General features: G+C 33.7%; 1 protein-coding gene across 2 annotated transcripts; it reads left to right on the forward strand.

Moving 5' to 3' along the window:
* The first annotated feature begins 1,311 nt into the window (after nucleotides 1-1,311).
* LOC116123238 (villin-3-like) lies at nucleotides 1,312-19,986 on the forward strand. Of its 2 annotated transcripts, XM_031409124.1 has the most exons (25): nucleotides 1,312-1,448; nucleotides 1,553-1,629; nucleotides 3,819-3,962; nucleotides 4,203-4,302; nucleotides 4,782-4,850; nucleotides 5,072-5,308; nucleotides 5,409-5,586; nucleotides 5,743-5,875; nucleotides 6,431-6,590; nucleotides 6,666-6,816; nucleotides 6,900-7,000; nucleotides 7,105-7,263; nucleotides 11,240-11,308; nucleotides 11,383-11,451; nucleotides 11,570-11,707; nucleotides 13,598-13,726; nucleotides 14,145-14,292; nucleotides 14,460-14,470; nucleotides 14,555-14,695; nucleotides 14,773-14,898; nucleotides 15,736-15,798; nucleotides 16,663-16,761; nucleotides 18,729-18,987; nucleotides 19,190-19,398; nucleotides 19,485-19,986. In XM_031409124.1, exons 3-25 carry the CDS (start codon nucleotides 3,907-3,909, stop codon nucleotides 19,596-19,598), a joined length of 2,919 nt encoding a protein of 972 aa, XP_031264984.1. In that variant the 5' UTR covers nucleotides 1,312-1,448; nucleotides 1,553-1,629; nucleotides 3,819-3,906; the 3' UTR covers nucleotides 19,599-19,986. The 2 variants fall into 2 exon arrangements, with proteins under 2 accessions (XP_031264984.1, XP_031264922.1); XM_031409062.1 differs by lacking the exons at nucleotides 1,312-1,448; nucleotides 1,553-1,629; nucleotides 3,819-3,962; ... (7 more) ...; nucleotides 6,900-7,000; nucleotides 7,105-7,263 and adding exons at nucleotides 7,777-7,910; nucleotides 8,011-8,188; nucleotides 8,345-8,477; ... (2 more) ...; nucleotides 9,502-9,602; nucleotides 9,707-9,865 and having other exon boundaries at nucleotides 19,485-19,611; nucleotides 19,729-19,986.
* The last annotated feature ends 1,005 nt before the right edge of the window (nucleotides 19,987-20,991 follow it).

Here is a 20,991-nt window from a genome sequence, read left to right on the forward strand (position 1 = left end):
TGACCATCATGTGTCCCATACATGTTCTCACCAAAGGAAGTCGGAGGCTGGACTGGACCTACTCCTTTCTTTTTCATTTTTTATTTTAAAAAAAAAATATTGGTAAGGACGGTGCTTTCTATGAATAGTATTCACTTCATCCTCAATTAAAAAAGTTGTCAATAATTGCTAATAAATAACAGAATTATGTTAATAAATTTCAAAAACTAATATGTATATACTGCATTTTAAATTAGGGTTTTCTTATTTTAATTTTAGTTTATAAAAAAGTTGATCAATCAATTGAATAGTTAGGCCACGGTGTATTTAACTGTGCAGCACATGTTGGGAAGGGGAATGTAGACCCATTTCTCCTTTATGAACTATTATCAGAGTATAATTGGTTTTCTCCAGCTATAAATATTTTAAGATTCAACTGCTAATATTGGCAAATTGGACTAACTAGTTTTAGAAAAAATAATTTCAAACTGATCTTTTTGTTCTTTAATTAGAATTATAACCAAAACAAAACAAAAAAAACTAACAAACGAATTTGTATTTTACAAGATACACTCTAAACGCATCAAATTTTTTTTATCTTGTTTAACCATCATTCTCATCTAGATATATCTTTTTTTTTTTTTTTAAAAAAAATTCAAAAATTTAAAAAAAGTTAAAATTTCTGCTACTATCTTAAATATTTCGGAGATTTAGAATGTAATTAACTAATTTAATTCAAATTGATTCAAAATTGATCCGGAAATTGAGATGGTTTTCTATGCAATAACCTGTGTTGAATAGTTTGCAGAAAAAAAAAAAAAAAACACTAAATAAGGACTTAATTTGCTGTTAAAAAAAATCTAATTTAAAAAATAATCATTTTTTTTAATTCCTTTGGCTTTCAACATTGTAGCAATGTGGATATTATTGGTGGTAACTTTAATTTGAATTAAACTTTAATAGAATTTTATAAATTATGGAACATATAATACTTTATATTAATAAAAAATTTATAATTCGGATTTTCATAATAATGTTTTTCCCTAGAAAGTTAATAGGGTTCAATATTAACCTTGGATTTGTAGAGAGTAGAGACTACTCCATAGATCTTATAAATGAATGACATTAAATTATACAACTTTTAGAAATAAAGAAAAAATAAATTAAAAAAATATTCACATTCAAATTACTAAATTATGACGTTAGAAAAATATATTGCAGGAACTTTATTGGTGGGATTTTTGAATAAAATAAAAATGAAAGGAAAGAAAATCCATCTAAGCAAGAGAAAGCCAACATGGCCGGTGCCATCGTCACCGGAACTTTTATTACCTTAAATAACAACTTTGTCTGCTAAATATCTTATCTTTGTTTCTGTAATTTTCTCTCTCTTCATTCTTCTTCTTCTTTATCATCATCAAACCAACTATCAAAATTCCATCTCTCTGAAATTACAAATCTCAAAAAAGGTCAGGCCTCACCTCAAAAAGTTTGAGAGAGAAACACACACCACCACTTCAATTATTCAATTTTTCTTTTTTATTTTCTCACTCACTCGCTTTATTATTGCCAGCTCTCTGTCGACGAGTTTCCTCCATAATCCATCATCACTCTCACGCACATAGGGAGAGATCTCTTTCTCTCTCTCAGGTACATCTCTCTTCTTCGTTTTCTTCTTGATCGTTATTTTATTATAATTGAATCGTTCGTTTTGATGCTTTGATCAGGTTCTGAATTTCGTTACGATTTGTTTAGATCTTCTTCTTTTTGTTGTTGTTTTATTTGCAGTTTGTTGATCTGATTGTTTTTGATCTTCTTTTGATTTTAGTAACTTGTCCTTTGTTTTTATTCTATCATCTTTTTGATCTGCCTATCTCGTATTATTGATGTGAAGTTTTGGTGCTTTCTTGTTGTCCTTTAGCTGCTTGATCATTTTGATTCTTTTGTTGCCTTCTTGTTTTTCTTTTTTGATCTCTGGGTTTGCAAAGCTTTAGATGTTTCAATTATGCAAAATATTAGTGGAAAGAGATGTGTTTTTTGTAGCTTAACTGTGAGCTTAAGGATCGTTTTAGCTAAGAATTCAAACGAAGTAGAACTTATGATTGTATTGAAAGGGTATCAGGTTTTTCATTTGCTCCCGATCAGCTCGACTTTTGATCACTTAATCAATGAGGCTGGTACTCAAAATGTGCTTCTGGTATTGCTGTTATCTAATAACAGTGGTAATTTTAAGAATGTGGAATGCTTTGGGTGGATTGCTTTTGAAAATTTGGAAAAATCACAAACATTGCTTGCTCGTGGAAATGTGACTTGGGGAGCTAGCATTACATACTATTGGCTGCATTTATATATGACATCAGGCAACTTGGGGATGCTGTGATGGTTCTTGTTATATGAACAGAAAGGTGATCATTGTTTGTACAGAGAAAAGAATGCTTATTGAAGGCTATTTGCCAAGATTTTCTGGTGGAGAAGGATAGGAAATCTGAGTTTGTTTAAGTTGATGAGTTTGTCCAGAAATTAACAACTTCTCGTCCACGATACATTATGCAGAAATCGGAAACTTCAGGTTGCGGCCAGCATGTGGAAACCTTGTTATTAGATCATTTGTCTATGCATCTTATTTAACCTAGAACGGTTATGTCTTGAATCTTTTGGGATGATGATTCGATATCTGGTTTTAGACTATGAGGTACTCAAAATGCAGGGTTGAAGTAGCAATGCTTTTGTTTTGTTGAAGGGTTCCAAACTATTGAGCTGGTTCCATGCTGTTGAATGTTGGTCATGTATCTGTGGAGTTTTGAAGTTATTTTCTCTTATTCAAAAGAAAAGAAAAGTGTATGGTAGTTATGAAAAATCTTTTATCCATATGGCATGCAATGCTTTTGGGGGAATTCCCTTTTATCAATATACGAAGATGCTAATCCTAATTCTGAAATAGAAGTAGAAAGTATGAAAACACAGATACGATGGTCACTGTTAAGGCATCAAAGGGATCATGTGCTTTAAGGTCTAGTCTACAAGATGAAAGTTCTTCCTTCTTTTTGCTATGGGAGCACTCAAAATCGAGCATGATGAAGATCCTTAATTTTTCAAAGTAGTTTCTTGACTTCTATTAATTGATGATGGAATTTGACTATTTATGCTTGACTTGCGATTAGGAGGATGTATTCAAGCTGGTCTAGCTTGGATACGAGAGCTCTGTATAACAAACCTCATTAAAAGTTGTAGGTCTGAAGGTCTGAGTAACTAAAGAGAGTTAGAACATAAGCAAGGGACAAAATGCCAAACATAAAGCTACCTGCTGGTCTACACACTCATGCATGTGTCCAACCTAGTGGGCATGCATGGTGTATGAATTCTTCTTATAAATAAAAACATATTTAAACATATTTTTGAAAACTTTCACAATAGCATCTGCTGTCATAGCAAGTTGTAACCTACAAAACGTAATGCATTTTTTGGCGTTGCTTCTTTCTTGACCTTGAAGTTAGTTATATTGCTTTTCAGATTGCAGGAAAGTTGTTGGTGCTTTATTTTTCTATGAGAATATAAAGCAAGATATATTTGTGTCTTTGACCTGATTATATGTCTAATTACTGTCTCAGTTAATTTTCTTTGTTTATGACTTCTGCTTATCTGTTGTACTGGAAAATGGAAAGGAAGTAAATGTCAGCTTATGTTTGCTCTGTCTATGTTGTTGATTCAATTATATGACATTTTAGACTATGCAAATATTTTAGTAACCAGTGTTAAACAAGGCTACCAAGACAAAGAGGTGTTTATATCTTTACATTTTCTTGATGCTTTTCTAATTTCTCATAATTTCGCTGATGCAGTGGACTCTGCTGCTGTTTCCTTCTCAGCACATTCTACAAGCCTTTATTCTGTTTGTGCGAATAACAGTGAGAAGAAGGATTTTCCAAGATGTCTACCTCTGCAAAATCTTTGGATCCTGCATTTCAAGGAGCGGGTCAAAGATTGTATCCTTAATTGGAGTAGTAACTTATTAATTTGAGACACATGCGCACAAACACATAGGATGAAGAGAGATCTAGAAAATTTTCTTGGTTTTTACGCACATATGCAACTCATAAGTGAAAGTGGAATACGGAATATGGTTTTGACTTAAGTTATGTACATAAATTTTTCTTGGTATTACATATAAAATGTTGGTACGCAATGCTATCCGCTTTAATGTTGTCAAACTTAACAGTGCCCAGGGGGACTGAAATCTGGAGAATTGAGAATTTTCAACCAGTTCCATTGCCTAAGTCTGACTATGGAAAATTCTACATGGGAGATTGTTACATCATCTTGCAGGTGCAAAAGTTCTTGAATGCTCTCTCTCAACCTTTTTTTTTTTTCGGTGATGTATATATCTTGATCACTTTCTTGAATAAATCTTTTTGTAGCTTATAGGTACTTATAGTTGACGTTGTGTCCATAGTTTACAATTTAGTCAAAAGGAGTATTACACATTATATTGTCCTAAAGTGAATATTCTCTGGTTTGCCTTGATCTATATTTGAGGTCATGGTTTATGTGGTAACTTTTAAGTTCTATACCAATACTTAATTAGAAACATAAATTTTTGCTGGGTTTGCTTGAATCTTTTTGCCAGTTAGAACTCATATGGCGCATGACATTACTTGTGACCTGATCATAAACAGTTTGATCTTGCTTTGTCTGCCCTTTCATTCTTCTTTCTCACAAGTTCATTATATGGGGGAAGGGGTTGAACATTTGCTATCTTGCTCCTACATGCACTTATCTTTTTGTATGCATACATATATCTGTAGACAACACCTGGCAGGGGAGGCGCTTATCTGTACGACATACATTTCTGGATTGGAAAAGATTCAAGCCAGGTGAACTTTTAATGAATTTATCTTCATTCTTTATCTTTTTCCCTCTTTATTCTGATCTTTGCTCTTCTTTTAACACAACTTCATATGGAGATGAAACTATTTAACACGAGATGTTAAGCTTGTTCCTAGTTTTTTGGACAATCTGTTCTTTTCAAGTAAATCTCATAACATTAATACTGGCTTTTTCTTCTTTGTCAAAAAAAAAAAAAAAAAAAAAAAAGGATGAAGCTGGAACGGCGGCTATTAAAACAGTTGAACTTGATGCTGTTCTTGGAGGGCGTGCAGTGCAGCATAGGGAACTTCAAGGACATGAATCTGACAAATTTTTATCATATTTTAAACCTTGTATTATACCATTAGAGGGAGGTGTTGCATCTGGATTCAAAAAACCTGAGGAAGAAGAGTTTGAAACACGCCTGTATGTATGCAGAGGAAAACGAGTTGTCAGGATGAAGCAGGTATTGAATTCTAATCTACATTTCACGAATTAAAATGGAATTCATGTGGGTGAATCTACCATGGATCAAGAAATTATAATTACTTGTTTTGCTTTTGCAGGTTCCTTTTGCTCGGTCTTCACTAAATCATGATGATGTGTTTATCCTGGACACTCAGGATAAGATTTATCAATTCAATGGTGCAAATTCCAATATCCAGGAAAGGGCTAAGGCTTTGGAAGTAATTCAGTTTTTGAAGGAAAAGTATCATGACGGGAAGTGCGATGTCGCAATCGTTGGTAAGGGTGTTTTAGATACAACTTTCATGATGCTACTCTTTTGTTTAAAGTCCCGTTGAGCCTTAATTAACTACTTTGTAGTCAGAGTTTCTACATTATAGTTAATAATTCTTCATTTGTCTTTTATTTGGGTATAAATGGTGTTCACCATGCCAGATGATGGGAAATTAGACACAGAGTCAGACTCGGGTGAATTTTGGGTTCTATTTGGTGGTTTTGCTCCAATTGGCAAGAAGGTTGCTAGTGAAGATGATATTGTTGCGGAAAGCACACCCGCTAAACTTTACAGGTACTTTCTTTCGTGCAAATTGTTGATATATGGAGAAGTACATCAGTCCTTATGTCTGTTTCATTGTGAATAACATTGCCAAGTAATTTAAATATATCAGTTCTTCACATCCTTAAAATTTTAGCAGGGTTAAAAAGGCAATCATTTACTTCTGAGTATTAAATTCATGGTGTTCTTTATGCTTATTTGTATGCAGAAAGCGACACTGTCATATTTGTGCATATAAAATATGTGCAAAACAATTTTTACTCTTTAAATTCTCTTCATCTTTCCTTATTTCTGGCTTACAAGCACAATCTTTTGGGTCAAGGATCTAAAGGAAGACTATATTTGATATCCAAAGTGTTCAGTTTGCATTCTGTTTGTTTGATTTAATTTCATTTGTTTTTTATAGGTAAATTTCTCCTCATATGAGATCATATAATAGGTCAAAAGCATGTTTTAGTGACACATTAATGTTTCATGATGTCCTATTAAAAATTGAAAAAGTTAATATTGCATGATGCATGCATTTATAAACATAAGGTGCTGATTTCTTATCACTTGTTTCTTTAGCATTGAAGATGGTCAAGCTAAGATCGTAGAGGGTGAACTCTCCAAATCCATGTTGGAAAACAATAGATGCTATCTACTGGATCGTGGCAATGAAGTATTTGTTTGGGTTGGTCGGGTAACTCAAGTGGAGGAGAGAAAAGCTGCTAGTCAAGTTGTTGAGGTAGAGGCATACCATTTCTTTTATTATATATTGAAAGAAAAAAGATGGATTTTCATTTCTAAATTTTATCTTCAGGAGTTTCTTGCTAGCCAAAATAGGCCAAAATCAACGAGAATCACCAGGGTCATCCAAGGTTATGAAACACATGCATTTAAGACAAACTTTGATTCTTGGCCGTCTGGGTCAGTAACTCCTGGTGCTGAGGAGGGAAGAGGAAAAGTAGCAGGTAGGCTCTTTTTTTCCTTTAATTCATAATTAAATTGGAACATTCCGTGGTTAGTGTTATTAAAAAACAGTTTATGCCTGTAGCTTTGTTGAAGCAACAAGGTGTTGGTATCAAAGGCATGAACAAAAGTACTCCTACGAATGAGGAAGTCCCACCTTTGCTTGAAGGAGGTGGAAAGATGGAGGTTTAGTTGATAATTAATTTCTTGTTTGCTTCTGGGAAGTATTTCATTTATTAGGTTGGTGATATTGATATGGTTTAGGATAACCGCTATTGTTTATTATGCAGGTATGGTGCATTAATGGCAGTGCCAAGACTCCCTTGCCTAAAGAGGATATTGGAAAATTTTACAGTGGGGACTGCTACATTGTGCTTTATACTTATCACTCAGGTGATAGGAAAGAAGATTACTTTCTGTGCTGTTGGATTGGAACTGATAGCATTGAGGTAACTACATTCTTCCATATTAGGTTTGAAATGTTTGCCTAATGGCTTAACTTTTGGTTGCATAAAAAATGCTCATGCAACACCTGCCTTATTTGAACCTTTTTTCTTCCAGGAAACAAGTGTCATTCTTGTAGGATATATAATAAGTGCTGTGTATGTTTGAATAAATGTGAAATTATCTGAATTTGAGCACCATTAAGTGATTGTTATCTCCTTTTTTTTTTTTTTTCCCTCTTTATTCTGATCTTTGCTCTTCTTTTAACACAACTTCATATGGAGATGAAACTATTTAACACGAGATGTTAAGCTTGTTCCTAGTTTTTTGGACAATCTGTTCTTTTCAAGTAAATCTCATAACATTAATACTGGCTTTTTCTTCTTTGTCAAAAAAAAAAAAAAAAAAAAAAAAGGATGAAGCTGGAACGGCGGCTATTAAAACAGTTGAACTTGATGCTGTTCTTGGAGGGCGTGCAGTGCAGCATAGGGAACTTCAAGGACATGAATCTGACAAATTTTTATCATATTTTAAACCTTGTATTATACCATTAGAGGGAGGTGTTGCATCTGGATTCAAAAAACCTGAGGAAGAAGAGTTTGAAACACGCCTGTATGTATGCAGAGGAAAACGAGTTGTCAGGATGAAGCAGGTATTGAATTCTAATCTACATTTCACGAATTAAAATGGAATTCATGTGGGTGAATCTACCATGGATCAAGAAATTATAATTACTTGTTTTGCTTTTGCAGGTTCCTTTTGCTCGGTCTTCACTAAATCATGATGATGTGTTTATCCTGGACACTCAGGATAAGATTTATCAATTCAATGGTGCAAATTCCAATATCCAGGAAAGGGCTAAGGCTTTGGAAGTAATTCAGTTTTTGAAGGAAAAGTATCATGACGGGAAGTGCGATGTCGCAATCGTTGGTAAGGGTGTTTTAGATACAACTTTCATGATGCTACTCTTTTGTTTAAAGTCCCGTTGAGCCTTAATTAACTACTTTGTAGTCAGAGTTTCTACATTATAGTTAATAATTCTTCATTTGTCTTTTATTTGGGTATAAATGGTGTTCACCATGCCAGATGATGGGAAATTAGACACAGAGTCAGACTCGGGTGAATTTTGGGTTCTATTTGGTGGTTTTGCTCCAATTGGCAAGAAGGTTGCTAGTGAAGATGATATTGTTGCGGAAAGCACACCCGCTAAACTTTACAGGTACTTTCTTTCGTGCAAATTGTTGATATATGGAGAAGTACATCAGTCCTTATGTCTGTTTCATTGTGAATAACATTGCCAAGTAATTTAAATATATCAGTTCTTCACATCCTTAAAATTTTAGCAGGGTTAAAAAGGCAATCATTTACTTCTGAGTATTAAATTCATGGTGTTCTTTATGCTTATTTGTATGCAGAAAGCGACACTGTCATATTTGTGCATATAAAATATGTGCAAAACAATTTTTACTCTTTAAATTCTCTTCATCTTTCCTTATTTCTGGCTTACAAGCACAATCTTTTGGGTCAAGGATCTAAAGGAAGACTATATTTGATATCCAAAGTGTTCAGTTTGCATTCTGTTTGTTTGATTTAATTTCATTTGTTTTTTATAGGTAAATTTCTCCTCATATGAGATCATATAATAGGTCAAAAGCATGTTTTAGTGACACATTAATGTTTCATGATGTCCTATTAAAAATTGAAAAAGTTAATATTGCATGATGCATGCATTTATAAACATAAGGTGCTGATTTCTTATCACTTGTTTCTTTAGCATTGAAGATGGTCAAGCTAAGATCGTAGAGGGTGAACTCTCCAAATCCATGTTGGAAAACAATAGATGCTATCTACTGGATCGTGGCAATGAAGTATTTGTTTGGGTTGGTCGGGTAACTCAAGTGGAGGAGAGAAAAGCTGCTAGTCAAGTTGTTGAGGTAGAGGCATACCATTTCTTTTATTATATATTGAAAGAAAAAAGATGGATTTTCATTTCTAAATTTTATCTTCAGGAGTTTCTTGCTAGCCAAAATAGGCCAAAATCAACGAGAATCACCAGGGTCATCCAAGGTTATGAAACACATGCATTTAAGACAAACTTTGATTCTTGGCCGTCTGGGTCAGTAACTCCTGGTGCTGAGGAGGGAAGAGGAAAAGTAGCAGGTAGGCTCTTTTTTTCCTTTAATTCATAATTAAATTGGAACATTCCGTGGTTAGTGTTATTAAAAAACAGTTTATGCCTGTAGCTTTGTTGAAGCAACAAGGTGTTGGTATCAAAGGCATGAACAAAAGTACTCCTACGAATGAGGAAGTCCCACCTTTGCTTGAAGGAGGTGGAAAGATGGAGGTTTAGTTGATAATTAATTTCTTGTTTGCTTCTGGGAAGTATTTCATTTATTAGGTTGGTGATATTGATATGGTTTAGGATAACCGCTATTGTTTATTATGCAGGTATGGTGCATTAATGGCAGTGCCAAGACTCCCTTGCCTAAAGAGGATATTGGAAAATTTTACAGTGGGGACTGCTACATTGTGCTTTATACTTATCACTCAGGTGATAGGAAAGAAGATTACTTTCTGTGCTGTTGGATTGGAACTGATAGCATTGAGGTAACTACATTCTTCCATATTAGGTTTGAAATGTTTGCCTAATGGCTTAACTTTTGGTTGCATAAAAAATGCTCATGCAACACCTGCCTTATTTGAACATTTTTTCTTCCAGGAAACAAGTGTCATTCTTGTAGGATATATAATAAGTGCTGTGTATGTTTGAATAAATGTGAAATTATCTGAATTTGAGCACCATTAAGTGATTGTTATCTCCTTTTTTTTTTTTTTAAAAAAAATAATAAATAAGAAAAATGAAAAAAAAAAAAAAAAGAAGAAATATCTCTTTGCATTGATTTTCATATTCACTGTAATGGTCTTCTTGAAATGAGACTTGAAAGCATCCTGGTGAACCCTCTCAACCAACATAGTCTTATCGGTGCCAGCTACATATTTTTTGTTTTGCGAATCTTTACTTTCTATATATGAATTCCTGGTTCTCATTTGACTTTGATTTTGGTCTTCCTCATCTTAGATCACCTCCAACTTGGAATGCAGCACTCTTTAGTCGTTGTCACTATCTCTTAAAGATTTGTTACGCCTTCTCTCATATTTTTTGACCTCTTTGTGGATTTCTAGTTCACTTATGTGCCTATCTCATGATTTTTCTTCAACATTATTTTTAAAAGAAAATAAAACCTATCTTGACTGAAACTTGTAGTATGACTAAGTTTTATATATTTCTTTTGCTTCCCATATTTTTTTTGGGTGGGGCTATATGCCACCCTAAAAGTAATCTATACACCCATTTTTCTTATATCCGTTATTAATTTTCTTTAACTAAATTGTCCTTATAATTTTAAATATAACTTATGTTGCCAGTGCAAAGTTAATAATGGATCAATACATACTTATACATAGATACAATTTAGAAAACTTGTTGAAAATTGATGAGTTAACTGATTTATAAATAGCAATTCTATTAAGAAGTCTTCTTGTGACAATTTCTTTTACATTTTATAGCACTTTTCTATAAAATGTGTTTAAGAAATATTTATTCCTTAAATTTGTAAATAGTAGGGTGCACTTAAAGACGTGTAGGGAGTATTTTTGGGGGTGCATATAGCCCCATCCATTTTTTCTTGTCTCAGTAATAGTAATTATTAAGTGTAGATCCTAAGAGATTTTCTTTCTGTGTCTTCAGACTTATGACATGTCCTTATGCTTTAAACTTTTTTCTGATTTATGGTGCTGCAATCATGTATGCACCATGTTTGCTTCTCCACGTTGAAATTTATTTCTCTTTGTACATTGTAAATTTTATATATTTTGTTTCCTTTGATTCTTGAACAAAAATATTTAATTTTATTTGATTTTCTTACACCATTCTATATGTCATATTAGTAACACTTTATAATTTATAACCATGCAATTCAGGAAGATCAAAAGATGGCCGCTCGGTTGGCTAATACAATGTGCAACTCTCTGAAGGGAAGACCCGTTCAGGTATCATATTATCTTTACCCAGGTTTGGGAAGTTGACTACATTAAGACCTGCATGTAATATATGCTTGTTACAGGGTTGTATATTTCAAGGTAAAGAGCCACCACAATTTGTTGCACTCTTTCAACCTATGGTGGTCCTTAAGGTATTTAAAACTCAGAGTCTTTTACTTTAAGATTCAATTATGCTTACTCTGACATTGTAGTTGGGTAAAAAACTAGAAGGTAATGGAATTTTAAAAATATGATTGAAATTCTCAATAGGGTGGTTTGAGCTCTGGTTACAAAAAGTACATAGCAGACAAAGGTGTAACGGATGAAACTTATACAGCTGAAAGTATTGCACTCATTCGGATATCTGGAACTTCCATTCATAACAATAAGGCAGTGCAAATTGATGCGGTATGTAATAATTTAGTTTCATATTTTGTTATGCTTTAAAGTATGTTCATTTAAAGTCTAAAATCTTATATATATATATATATTTTCAATCTTTACTGTCAAATATAAATATTACTATGTGATTATGGAGGGGGGCAAATGAATATGATGAGAACCCACTCCCAAAACTCAGCAAAACAGTAAAATAATAACAGCCAACGGCCAAGAAATAGGAAGAAAATAGATATGTGTATTGATACTCAACAAACTGATAACAATGGCAGCAAACAACAAAATATACCCAGCACATCAACCCAAAAGGACAAAATCAAAATATGAAAGGAAAAACAATGCTGGACTTTGAGGGCCAGCTCCTCCTTAATTGCTAACTTCGAGGGTTAGCTCCTCCCAAATTTCCCTATATTCTTCGCTGCCCTAATCTGCTCTCTCCCTCTCTTTTTATCCTCCGGCTCTCTCTCTCTCTCCCTAACTGAATTCCTTTGCTGTCCCAACCCCCAATCGCCACCTGTCCTAGCCTAAACTCATGGAAGTTTCCTGCCAACATCACCAAAATCTCCTACTTCACAACCTTATGTTTCCTACAATAGACCAGCACACTAAGGGTCTCGTCATTACCTTATGTTTCCTACAATAGACCAGCACACTAAGGGTCTCATCAGAATATAAGATAGGAAAATGTGCATAATTGAAAATATTGCCACAATTTCACTTAAAGCTCGCTTCAACTAGTTTTATGGAGTGGGTGGTGATGTTGGATCTCCTAAATGTTCCAGTTTTGAGCATTTACTAACCTGGCATTATATATTTGTGCAACAGATTTTCGTGGATGTCATTAAAATATCTTGCTTTTTCTTTGGAAATTAATCTTAGAGGATAATCTACAAATATTGGTTAATTGGCCTCTCAAGTTTTTTTGTGGATGGTAGGAGCTGATTCTATGTTGAACAAGTTTTGATGTATGCTGTTATGTTACTTTAAGATCTGCCAGATTTTTTCTAGGTCTTTGTAGAGCTTTTAACCCTACCTGCTAGCTGGACACCTGCTCCACTTTTGTATCACCCTTTCCTGGATGTTTACATTTTTCTATTTCCTGTCCGTAGTATATTATTACATTGAGACTAATGTACAGACATTGGCTGTTTGCTGTGCTGTATGGTTCTTCCTCAGTCTAGTTTAGCAAACCTAGAGTAAGGTATTTATGAATTATTCATGAGGTCAAGGCTCAAGTCCCCTTAGAGTCACCCACTTAAGATATTATATTCCATATATTTAATGGATACAAAAGCTATAGGCTTTGGAACTAGCTCCTGGTTAAGAAGTTGGTTGACAAGTAAGATAGGTCAAGGGATTTCTGGTTATCAGCGGAAAAAAAAGGCACTTTGTTTCAGAGGAGCACCATGAAAGATTATATTTATAGCCAACTTAAATAATGTTTGGAGTAAAACTGAGAAGCTAATTGCGGTAATAGATGATGAAAGAAAATCAGTTTTATTGTTCTGTAGTGACAAGCTGATTTCGTTTTTGGATTACAAACTTAAGGAGTTTTAGATAAACTTGATTTGACACTGTGAATTGAACAAAAAGGAAATGACAGTATTCTTGGGTTTAGCTGAATGAGGAGACAAGTTTAATAAACCTTGTTAAGTTAAAGAGGTTTGTTGAAAGCCACAACAGGGCCAAAAATGTGTTTTCTGTTTGTCCAATCTTCTTTTTCTCTGTCTTCTCTTCTTTCTAATATGTTCTTGTTTATTCTGCTTTTTATCTAATCTTGCACCTTCACAGAAGCAGCTTAATGGGCATTAAACATCTTTATACTATTCCTGCTTGTGACCATATGATCTCTTGACAATTGTCTTTGTTATACATACATTTAAACATTTTTATTTTCAGTTAGCTACATCATTGAACTCTACTGAGTGTTTCCTTCTGCAATCTGGCTCTTCAATTTTCACATGGCATGGGAATCAAAGTACCTTCGAGCAGCAGCAATTGGCTGCAAAAGTTGCTGAATTTTTGAAGGTATACTCCTTTACAAGAATAGAATTCTTTTGTTCTCTGGTGTAACACGCTAGTTAAGAAATTATAGATGCCCTTTTTTAACAAAAAGGAAAGAGATTTAAATGCTTCTTAATAGTTAAAGAGTAGCTAGTTGCCTCACTCTAATGATTGCAAGCAGGTTACAATCAATCTGTAGTCTAACTTTTAACTTGTTGAATCAAGATGTTTTGTGAGTTCATCTTCTCTTAAGACAGGAAATGAATGTAATGCCAGAAGTAATGTTCTATTTTGTTGCTTCTATGTGTATCAAGTGAATGTCACAATTCTAACTTAGTGTAGTGTTTCAGTTGACACTTTCTGTCTCCATTTCTCTTGGCATGTTCAGCTTATTGCTTGATACAGTACATATAATTGAAGTATTATTTCCTTGCTATTTCAGCCAGGTGTTTCTCTAAAACATGCTAAAGAAGGGACAGAGAGCTCTGCTTTCTGGTTTGCACTAGGAGGGAAACAAAGTTACACCAGCAAAAAGGTTTCTCCAGAAGTTGTCAGAGATCCTCACTTGTTTACGTTTTCATTTAATAAAGGTGCATTTCTTAATCATTCATGTAGCCTTTGCTGCATGATTTTGTTCATAATGAATTAATATTTGCTGTGAACTGAACTTTTGGGTTTTATGAGTTGTTGAATCAGCTGATTATCTCTCTAACTTTTATATTTGTTGTCCATTTTTTTTCGCCATGTTGGTCCCCAGGAAAATTTGAGGTGAGTCTACTTTTTAAGATTCAAGCTTTCGTGTGGAGAAGTACTCAATGGCTTGTGTATACATATTAATGTTCTGCTGGGCAGGTTGAGGAAGTGTACAACTTCTCACAAGATGATCTGCTGACTGAGGATATTCTGCTGCTTGACACACATGCTGAAGTGTTTGTTTGGGTTGGTCACTCTGTAGACTCCAAAGAAAAGCAATCTGCTTTTGAAATTGGCCAGGTATTGGTTAAATAGAGTAAACTTTTAGCTTCTTTTGTTTTTCATACTGTACTCTGTTTATTGTATGAATTCTGCAGAATTACATAAACATGGCTGCATCTCTGGAGGGGTTGTCTCCTAAAGTTCCACTCTACAAAGTTAGTGAAGGAAACGAGCCATGCTTCTTCACAATATTCTTTTCATGGGATTCAACAAAAGCTACTGTACGTGTGTGAATGACATGATATCTCTTTTTTAATCGTCTTCAAGTTTCTTTTGCTCCTTTATTTCCTCCTGTTTTTAAAATTTCATTACAAATTTCAGCTTTTTCTTTCTTTTTCTTTAAACTGTAATTTCGGAAGTGTTATCTTCTACTGTTTATGCAAAATGGAGAACAAAACTTATAACATATAACAGGAATGATCATATAAGTAATATGTTTTAGCCATTAACTTATGTTAAACCTACCTAATCAATTTAATGAATCTCCTTAAGTACTAAGCAAGTAAACAAGGAGGCTTTCCTAAATAGGAGAAATGAGATGCAAAGAGGGTTTGGCCAACATCATGGTCAACATACCTATTGAAGTTACATAATTTTCCTTGACAAACTTACTGAGCAAGTATATAGATTATAGCAACTCAGAAACATCTAGATGACAAAAGTTTGGCAAAATTATTATATTGGTAGTACAGACAATATTTACTTTAACTAATTGTAAGTGGTGAATTAATTTTACTGTTGCAAAAACTATTATTGACGGTGAAATTAATCTAGAAAGTTATGATATTTCATAATAGGACTAAGTTGGCTTCTAATGAATTATAAATAGGATTGTGACATTTTGGGGCCAAACTCTGGTATGAACTTTTTACTTTGAAAAATTAACAAAGGAAACTCTGATTGCGGTAGCATACATTTGGGATTAGTTAAAATGTTAAGAAAGTCTGCGTGGCTAAATTCTTCCTTTATCCCAAACACTATTACTGATATATTGTTAATATTGTATGTTCAATAATTTCTGTATTATGTGTCCTTAGAACTTATTTGAATGGATACAGGTTCAAGGAAACTCATTCCAGAAGAAGGTGGCATTACTCTTTGGGGCAAGTCATGTCGCAGAGGTAATTTCCTTTCTTGATACAAGGACAAAATGCATGATAAGATCCTCTAAAAAGCATATGAAAAGTTTTGCAACATCTTATCTTTGTGCATAAATTTTGGCCCTGATTTCTTTAATGCAGATTGTACCTTGTGGTCTGTCTGGTTTAGAACTTTGGACACAAGTGATTTGGAACAGATATATTATTTGCAAAAAAATGATTTCTGCATTTTGAGCACTTTTAAATTTCATCGGAGGCTTTTTAGTTTGTGCGATTTTAAAATTTGGGATATATATTATGCATTTCAAGTGCAATTACATGGGCTGCGAGTGACCTAAACTTTTTCAGTTAAAACAAGACATAAACTTCGAATTATTCATTTATTTTAATCCAAGACTTAAGATTTGAAGTCAAAAGTTGCATTTGATGTTACTAACTTATAACTTTCTAAGTTCTTGGATGAAGTAGATGAGTGGTCAAGGATTTCTATCTCAATTTAAGTTAAAAACTTGTATTACCAAGTCCTGTCCCTTGGCTATATGTCATAAAACATGAGATACTGTATTTATCTTATAATATTTTATGTGTATTGCCACCATAATTTTACACTGCTTTATTGCTGTCAAATTCTTGTTTTACTACATGCATTGGGCAAGTCTTTTGAAGAATTTTCCTGGATTATTCCCTAACCCTGTTTTTCAGATCAGGGAATATAAGTGTTTTGGGGGAGGGTTGTATTATACCTAGAATTTTGTATTAAGTCTTACATTTGATCCTTAAACGATGCATTTATATGTGCATTAAAAATTCATTTATCGATTTCATAAGTTAATCTTTGGGTATCTTGGTGGCCGTTTAATATTATACACTACATGCTTGATACAGGATAAGTCAAACACAAATCAGGGAGGACCAACTCAAAGGGCTTCTGCCTTAGCTGCCTTATCCTCTGCTTTTAATCCATCTTCTGGGAAATCCAATCTGGTAAATTCTTTCCTCATGCTACAGAGATTTTAATACATTCCTTTCATTTTTGTGTTCAATTCTATGTATAATTTGATCTCCAAATGCAGGCATGTTGAACTTGTACTATGATTTTTTATTTCTAGGGAGTCAGATAGATTTGCCAAGGAAACCAGAGATCCTTGTTAGTAGAGACTATTATGTTTGTTGCTGCACTGTGGTTGATAAACATGATTTTGCTATATGGAGTTTCAACTTTGAATGAAGCCTAATAGTTAGTTTCCCTTTTAGTTGTAGAATATAATGTGATTACCCATCATAACCCAAATCCCAAATCAAGAATTTCCAATAATTTGGAAGGTGTTCACTGTTCGGAAGCACATCTTTTGCTTAAATTTAAATTTTCATGTGATCTGAAAATATAAACTTTCTATCACAGTATAAATTGGCACTAGCACATGGCTTTCTATCACAGAATATAATGTGATTACCCATCATAATCCAAATCAAGAATTACCAATAATTTGGAAGGTGTTCACTGTTCAGAAGCACATCTTTTGCTTAAATTTAAATTTTCATGTGATCTGAAAGTATAAACTTTCTATCACAGTATAAATTGGCACTAGCACATGGCTTACAGCACAAAACAGCTTCTAAAATAAGCTTTAACTAGAGTGGCTGGGTTATATAGATCTTTTTATCTCAACTCTTTCGCCAAAAATAATATTCCCCAACTGTTGTTGGTCAAACTCTTGTTACTGGTTGTCCCTGTTCAATTCTTTTGTGACCCTCCTCTGGAGCTCCCAATATCTTTTAGTTAAAACAGAACATTCACCATGTTGATGTATTGCTAGGTTTGGTGGCATGAGATCAACAAAATTACTAGTCTGCATTTGTTTCTAACATTTAGGCTGCAAAGCAATTTTTTTGTTTTTGGTACTTCATAAGAGTGTCTAGATATCTAAAAAAAGGGAATTGATATGGTATGGGGCTCTTGTCAGCCCCAAATTTTCTTTTTTCTTCTTTTTTTAGCTAAGTCCTTTGATTCCAAATTCAAGGGCCATACTCACTTGATAATTGATATTGGGCAAATACTATAGTTTACTAGTATGTTTATACCAAACAATTTTGTGCCTTTCCATAAAGCACTTAGGATCCAACTTAGAGTAACTGTGGATAGTTCACAAAACTCACAATTACTTCAGCTCTTCAAACCAGCGGATTAAGTGTTTCTGGTGTAAATCTTTAGAGAACCCACGAAAGAGTTTTGTCTCTAGAACAGTGGTCCAAAACCCACAAGTTATGGTGTAGGTGAACACATTCGTCCAAAAATTGTGGTTGATCTTAGCAGTCTTGATATTGGAGCTGGTATGTTCATGAGTCAAGGAATTTTAAAGCATAGTGGAAATATTTTGTTGCTCAACCTTGATATTTTTGCTTCTGCTTTTTCAAATTTTTTTGCACGGTGGTGACGATATTTTGTTTCTTGTAAATGGGTTATTTTTGTAGTAGTGGATTTCTGATCCACTATCTAAGTCTCTTTTAATATTAATATACGTTCCTACATTTCCTATCAAAGGAAAAAAAAAAAAAAAATGTTTCTTGGGTGCTGTGAAAGGTTTAATCAACGGAAATATCAAGCCTAGTGGAAAATTTCTTTGATGATCAATACATGGTGTTGTGAAAAATTTAAAAGAAAGTTGAGAATAAATTTATTTTTAATATTATCTTATCTTTCCATTTTTGGAAAAGGTACAAGGTTAAATTCATTCTTTCATTCATCCCTTCCGAAAAAATTGAGGGTGGAAGTGTCATTTTAAAGGTCAACCTCTGTCAAAATGGTAGCTGAATTATGTAATCAATAAATAAGGGGCGTCAATGAAATAATCTTATGTCTTTATTTCTGGTTATGATTGTGTATCTGTTCCATGATATTCATGAACCTCCTTACTGATGACATGGTTATTTGTTATTCTATGTTACTGTAGGCCCAAGATAAGTCCAATGGTTCAAACCAAGGAGGACCAACTCAAAGAGCTTCGGCTTTAGCTGCCTTATCTTCTGCATTTAATTCACCACCGGGAAGCAAAGGTTCCGCTTCAAAGCCGTCCAGCGCAGGTCAGGGATCACAAAGAGCAGCAGCAGTGGCAGCTCTTTCGTCAGTTCTTACTGCAGAAAAGAAGAGATCACCTGATGCCTCTCCTCCCCGATCCAGTAGCAGTCCTCCTCCAGAAACTAACCCTCCCTGTAAGAACGTTGTTATAATTCTCTTTAAATTATTGATAGGATGCCTTTAGTAATTTCACTATTGCGTTAATTTGTCTGCTTCAGTGTTCTGTTCCAGTACATACTAAGGTCACTAAGTGTTGCAGATGCTTTCTTGCCATGTAAATTCGATTATGCATGGTTCTTAAACTGTGGAACATCTGACACCTTTTAATGTTTTCAGCCGAATTTGCCCAGTCAGAATCGGATTCTCAAGAAGTTGCTGAGGTCAAGGAGGTTGAGGAAGTTGCGCCAGTATCAGAAAGCAACGGAGAGGAAGTGACTTCACAGGATGATAACGGTAGTGAATCAGGTCTTAGTACGTTCAGTTACGATCAACTGAAGGCCAAATCCGACAACCCAGTTACTGGAATTGATTTTAAACGAAGAGAGGTTAGTCTCATCGTAAATGTTATTACTTTCATTTCAATTAAGCTTTTCGATCGATATTCAGTGTATTTCTCCATATGGTTTCTCAGGCCTATCTGTCAGATGAGGAGTTCCAGAACGTGTTCGGGATGACAAAAGAAGGATTCTATAAGTTGCCAAAATGGAAGCAAGACATGCAGAAAAAGAAAGTTGATTTATTCTAGGGGCTTAAAAAAGGTTTTTTGTTTTGTTTAAAGGAGTGATTAATCTGCTTCTTTTGCATCCTAACTAAAAGTTGTCTGTTTTCTTGATCTATCAAAAATGGGGACAACATGTCTGGACTGCATTATGTAGCATTTTGCAATTTGCACGCTTCGATGAACATAGCTGTGGGTAAGTATCGAAGGGTATTTTGATTGTGATGGCGCCTGAAGAGTGATTTGTTTTTCGTTTATCCTTTTCAAATGCTGCTGCCTTCTTGTAATATGAGAGATTGTAGTTTTAAAAGACATGTGGGGTGAGTCCAATTCTTTTATTTCGTTGGTATGTATCTCTTTTTGTGGTTTATATGACATTTTTATATCTTTAATTTTGTCTTTAAGCAAAAAAAAAGGGGGTGTATATGTAATGCATTTGTACTTCAACTCCAGTATAAGGAATGAAATTTGTTGTTGCTTTCAGATCATAAATCCAATGCATTGGAAAATCTATTAACTGAAATCAAACTTCTTCTATTCTCAGTGTAAATGAAATTTTTATCTGAAAACCTTTTTATATATTTTGTAAGAGAACATACAAAATTAAGTTAATTATGGTTTTCACAATGTATTATTTAATTTAATGGAACTTTGTTTTAATAAAAAATATATAAATAAAATTAAACAAAAGAACTAGCTGCTCAATGAGTATGATAGCAGTAAGAAGATATATAAGTTACAGATGTTTTAATTGAATTTCATGAAAAATGACTTGTCTAAAGTTGATTGCGTTAGTTTTACCTCAAGAAAAATCAGTTTATAAAAGAATCGATGTGGTTTAGTGCCAACATTTTACCTCAATAGTCTCAATGTATAAAATTGTAAAGCCTTTGATTTTGTATTTTGAGGACCGCCCTGACCAGCTTAATGCCAACAGCTCAACCACTACATCACGATAAATTAAGTTGATGAAATAACTAGTGGCCATTATTAATTATAAATCTGGATAATTGAACTACCTTTTTTCTTTATCATGATTGATGGCATCTAGATCTTCAACTAATTTTTGAAGGTCTTAAGTTGATAGTAAGTAAATCCCCTCATTGACTATCCGCTATTAACAACCCAGATAGATCAAACTCAGAGTCTCTTGAATACTATATTTAAAAGTCTTAGTTAATTATTGAATTACTTGATGATGGTTTATTATCATGAATGATGTCTATTCAACCCTATTATAAAACCTCTTACTTTTAACAAAAAGTTTTGTGTACTTGGGCCATTGTTTTAGTGTCTTTAAATAGTTTTTCTAAAAATAAACAATTTCACGTAAAAACAAATAGAAAAGTGAGCTATACAATCCCAACAATTTAAACTAAGATGTTACACATGACAAATAACAATTAATAAAAAAATTTAA

The sequence above is a fragment of the Pistacia vera genome, unplaced genomic scaffold (genome assembly GCF_008641045.1).
Source record: "Pistacia vera cultivar Batoury unplaced genomic scaffold, PisVer_v2 Contig100, whole genome shotgun sequence".
Taxonomy (NCBI): domain Eukaryota; kingdom Viridiplantae; phylum Streptophyta; class Magnoliopsida; order Sapindales; family Anacardiaceae; genus Pistacia; species Pistacia vera.

What these genes read in the sequence shown, in the direction of transcription:
- LOC116123238 (XM_031409124.1), top strand. Translation starts at nt 3,907, where the DNA reads ATGTCTACCTCTGCAAAATCTTTGGATCCTGCATTTCAAGGAGCGGGT. An exon ending in GAGTTGTCAGGATGAAGCAG is followed by an intron (nt 5,309 to 5,408) that starts GTATTGAATTCT and finishes TTGCTTTTGCAG; the next exon opens with GTTCCTTTTGCTCGGTCTTC. An exon ending in AGGCAGTGCAAATTGATGCG is followed by an intron (nt 11,708 to 13,597) that starts GTATGTAATAAT and finishes TTTTATTTTCAG; the next exon opens with TTAGCTACATCATTGAACTC.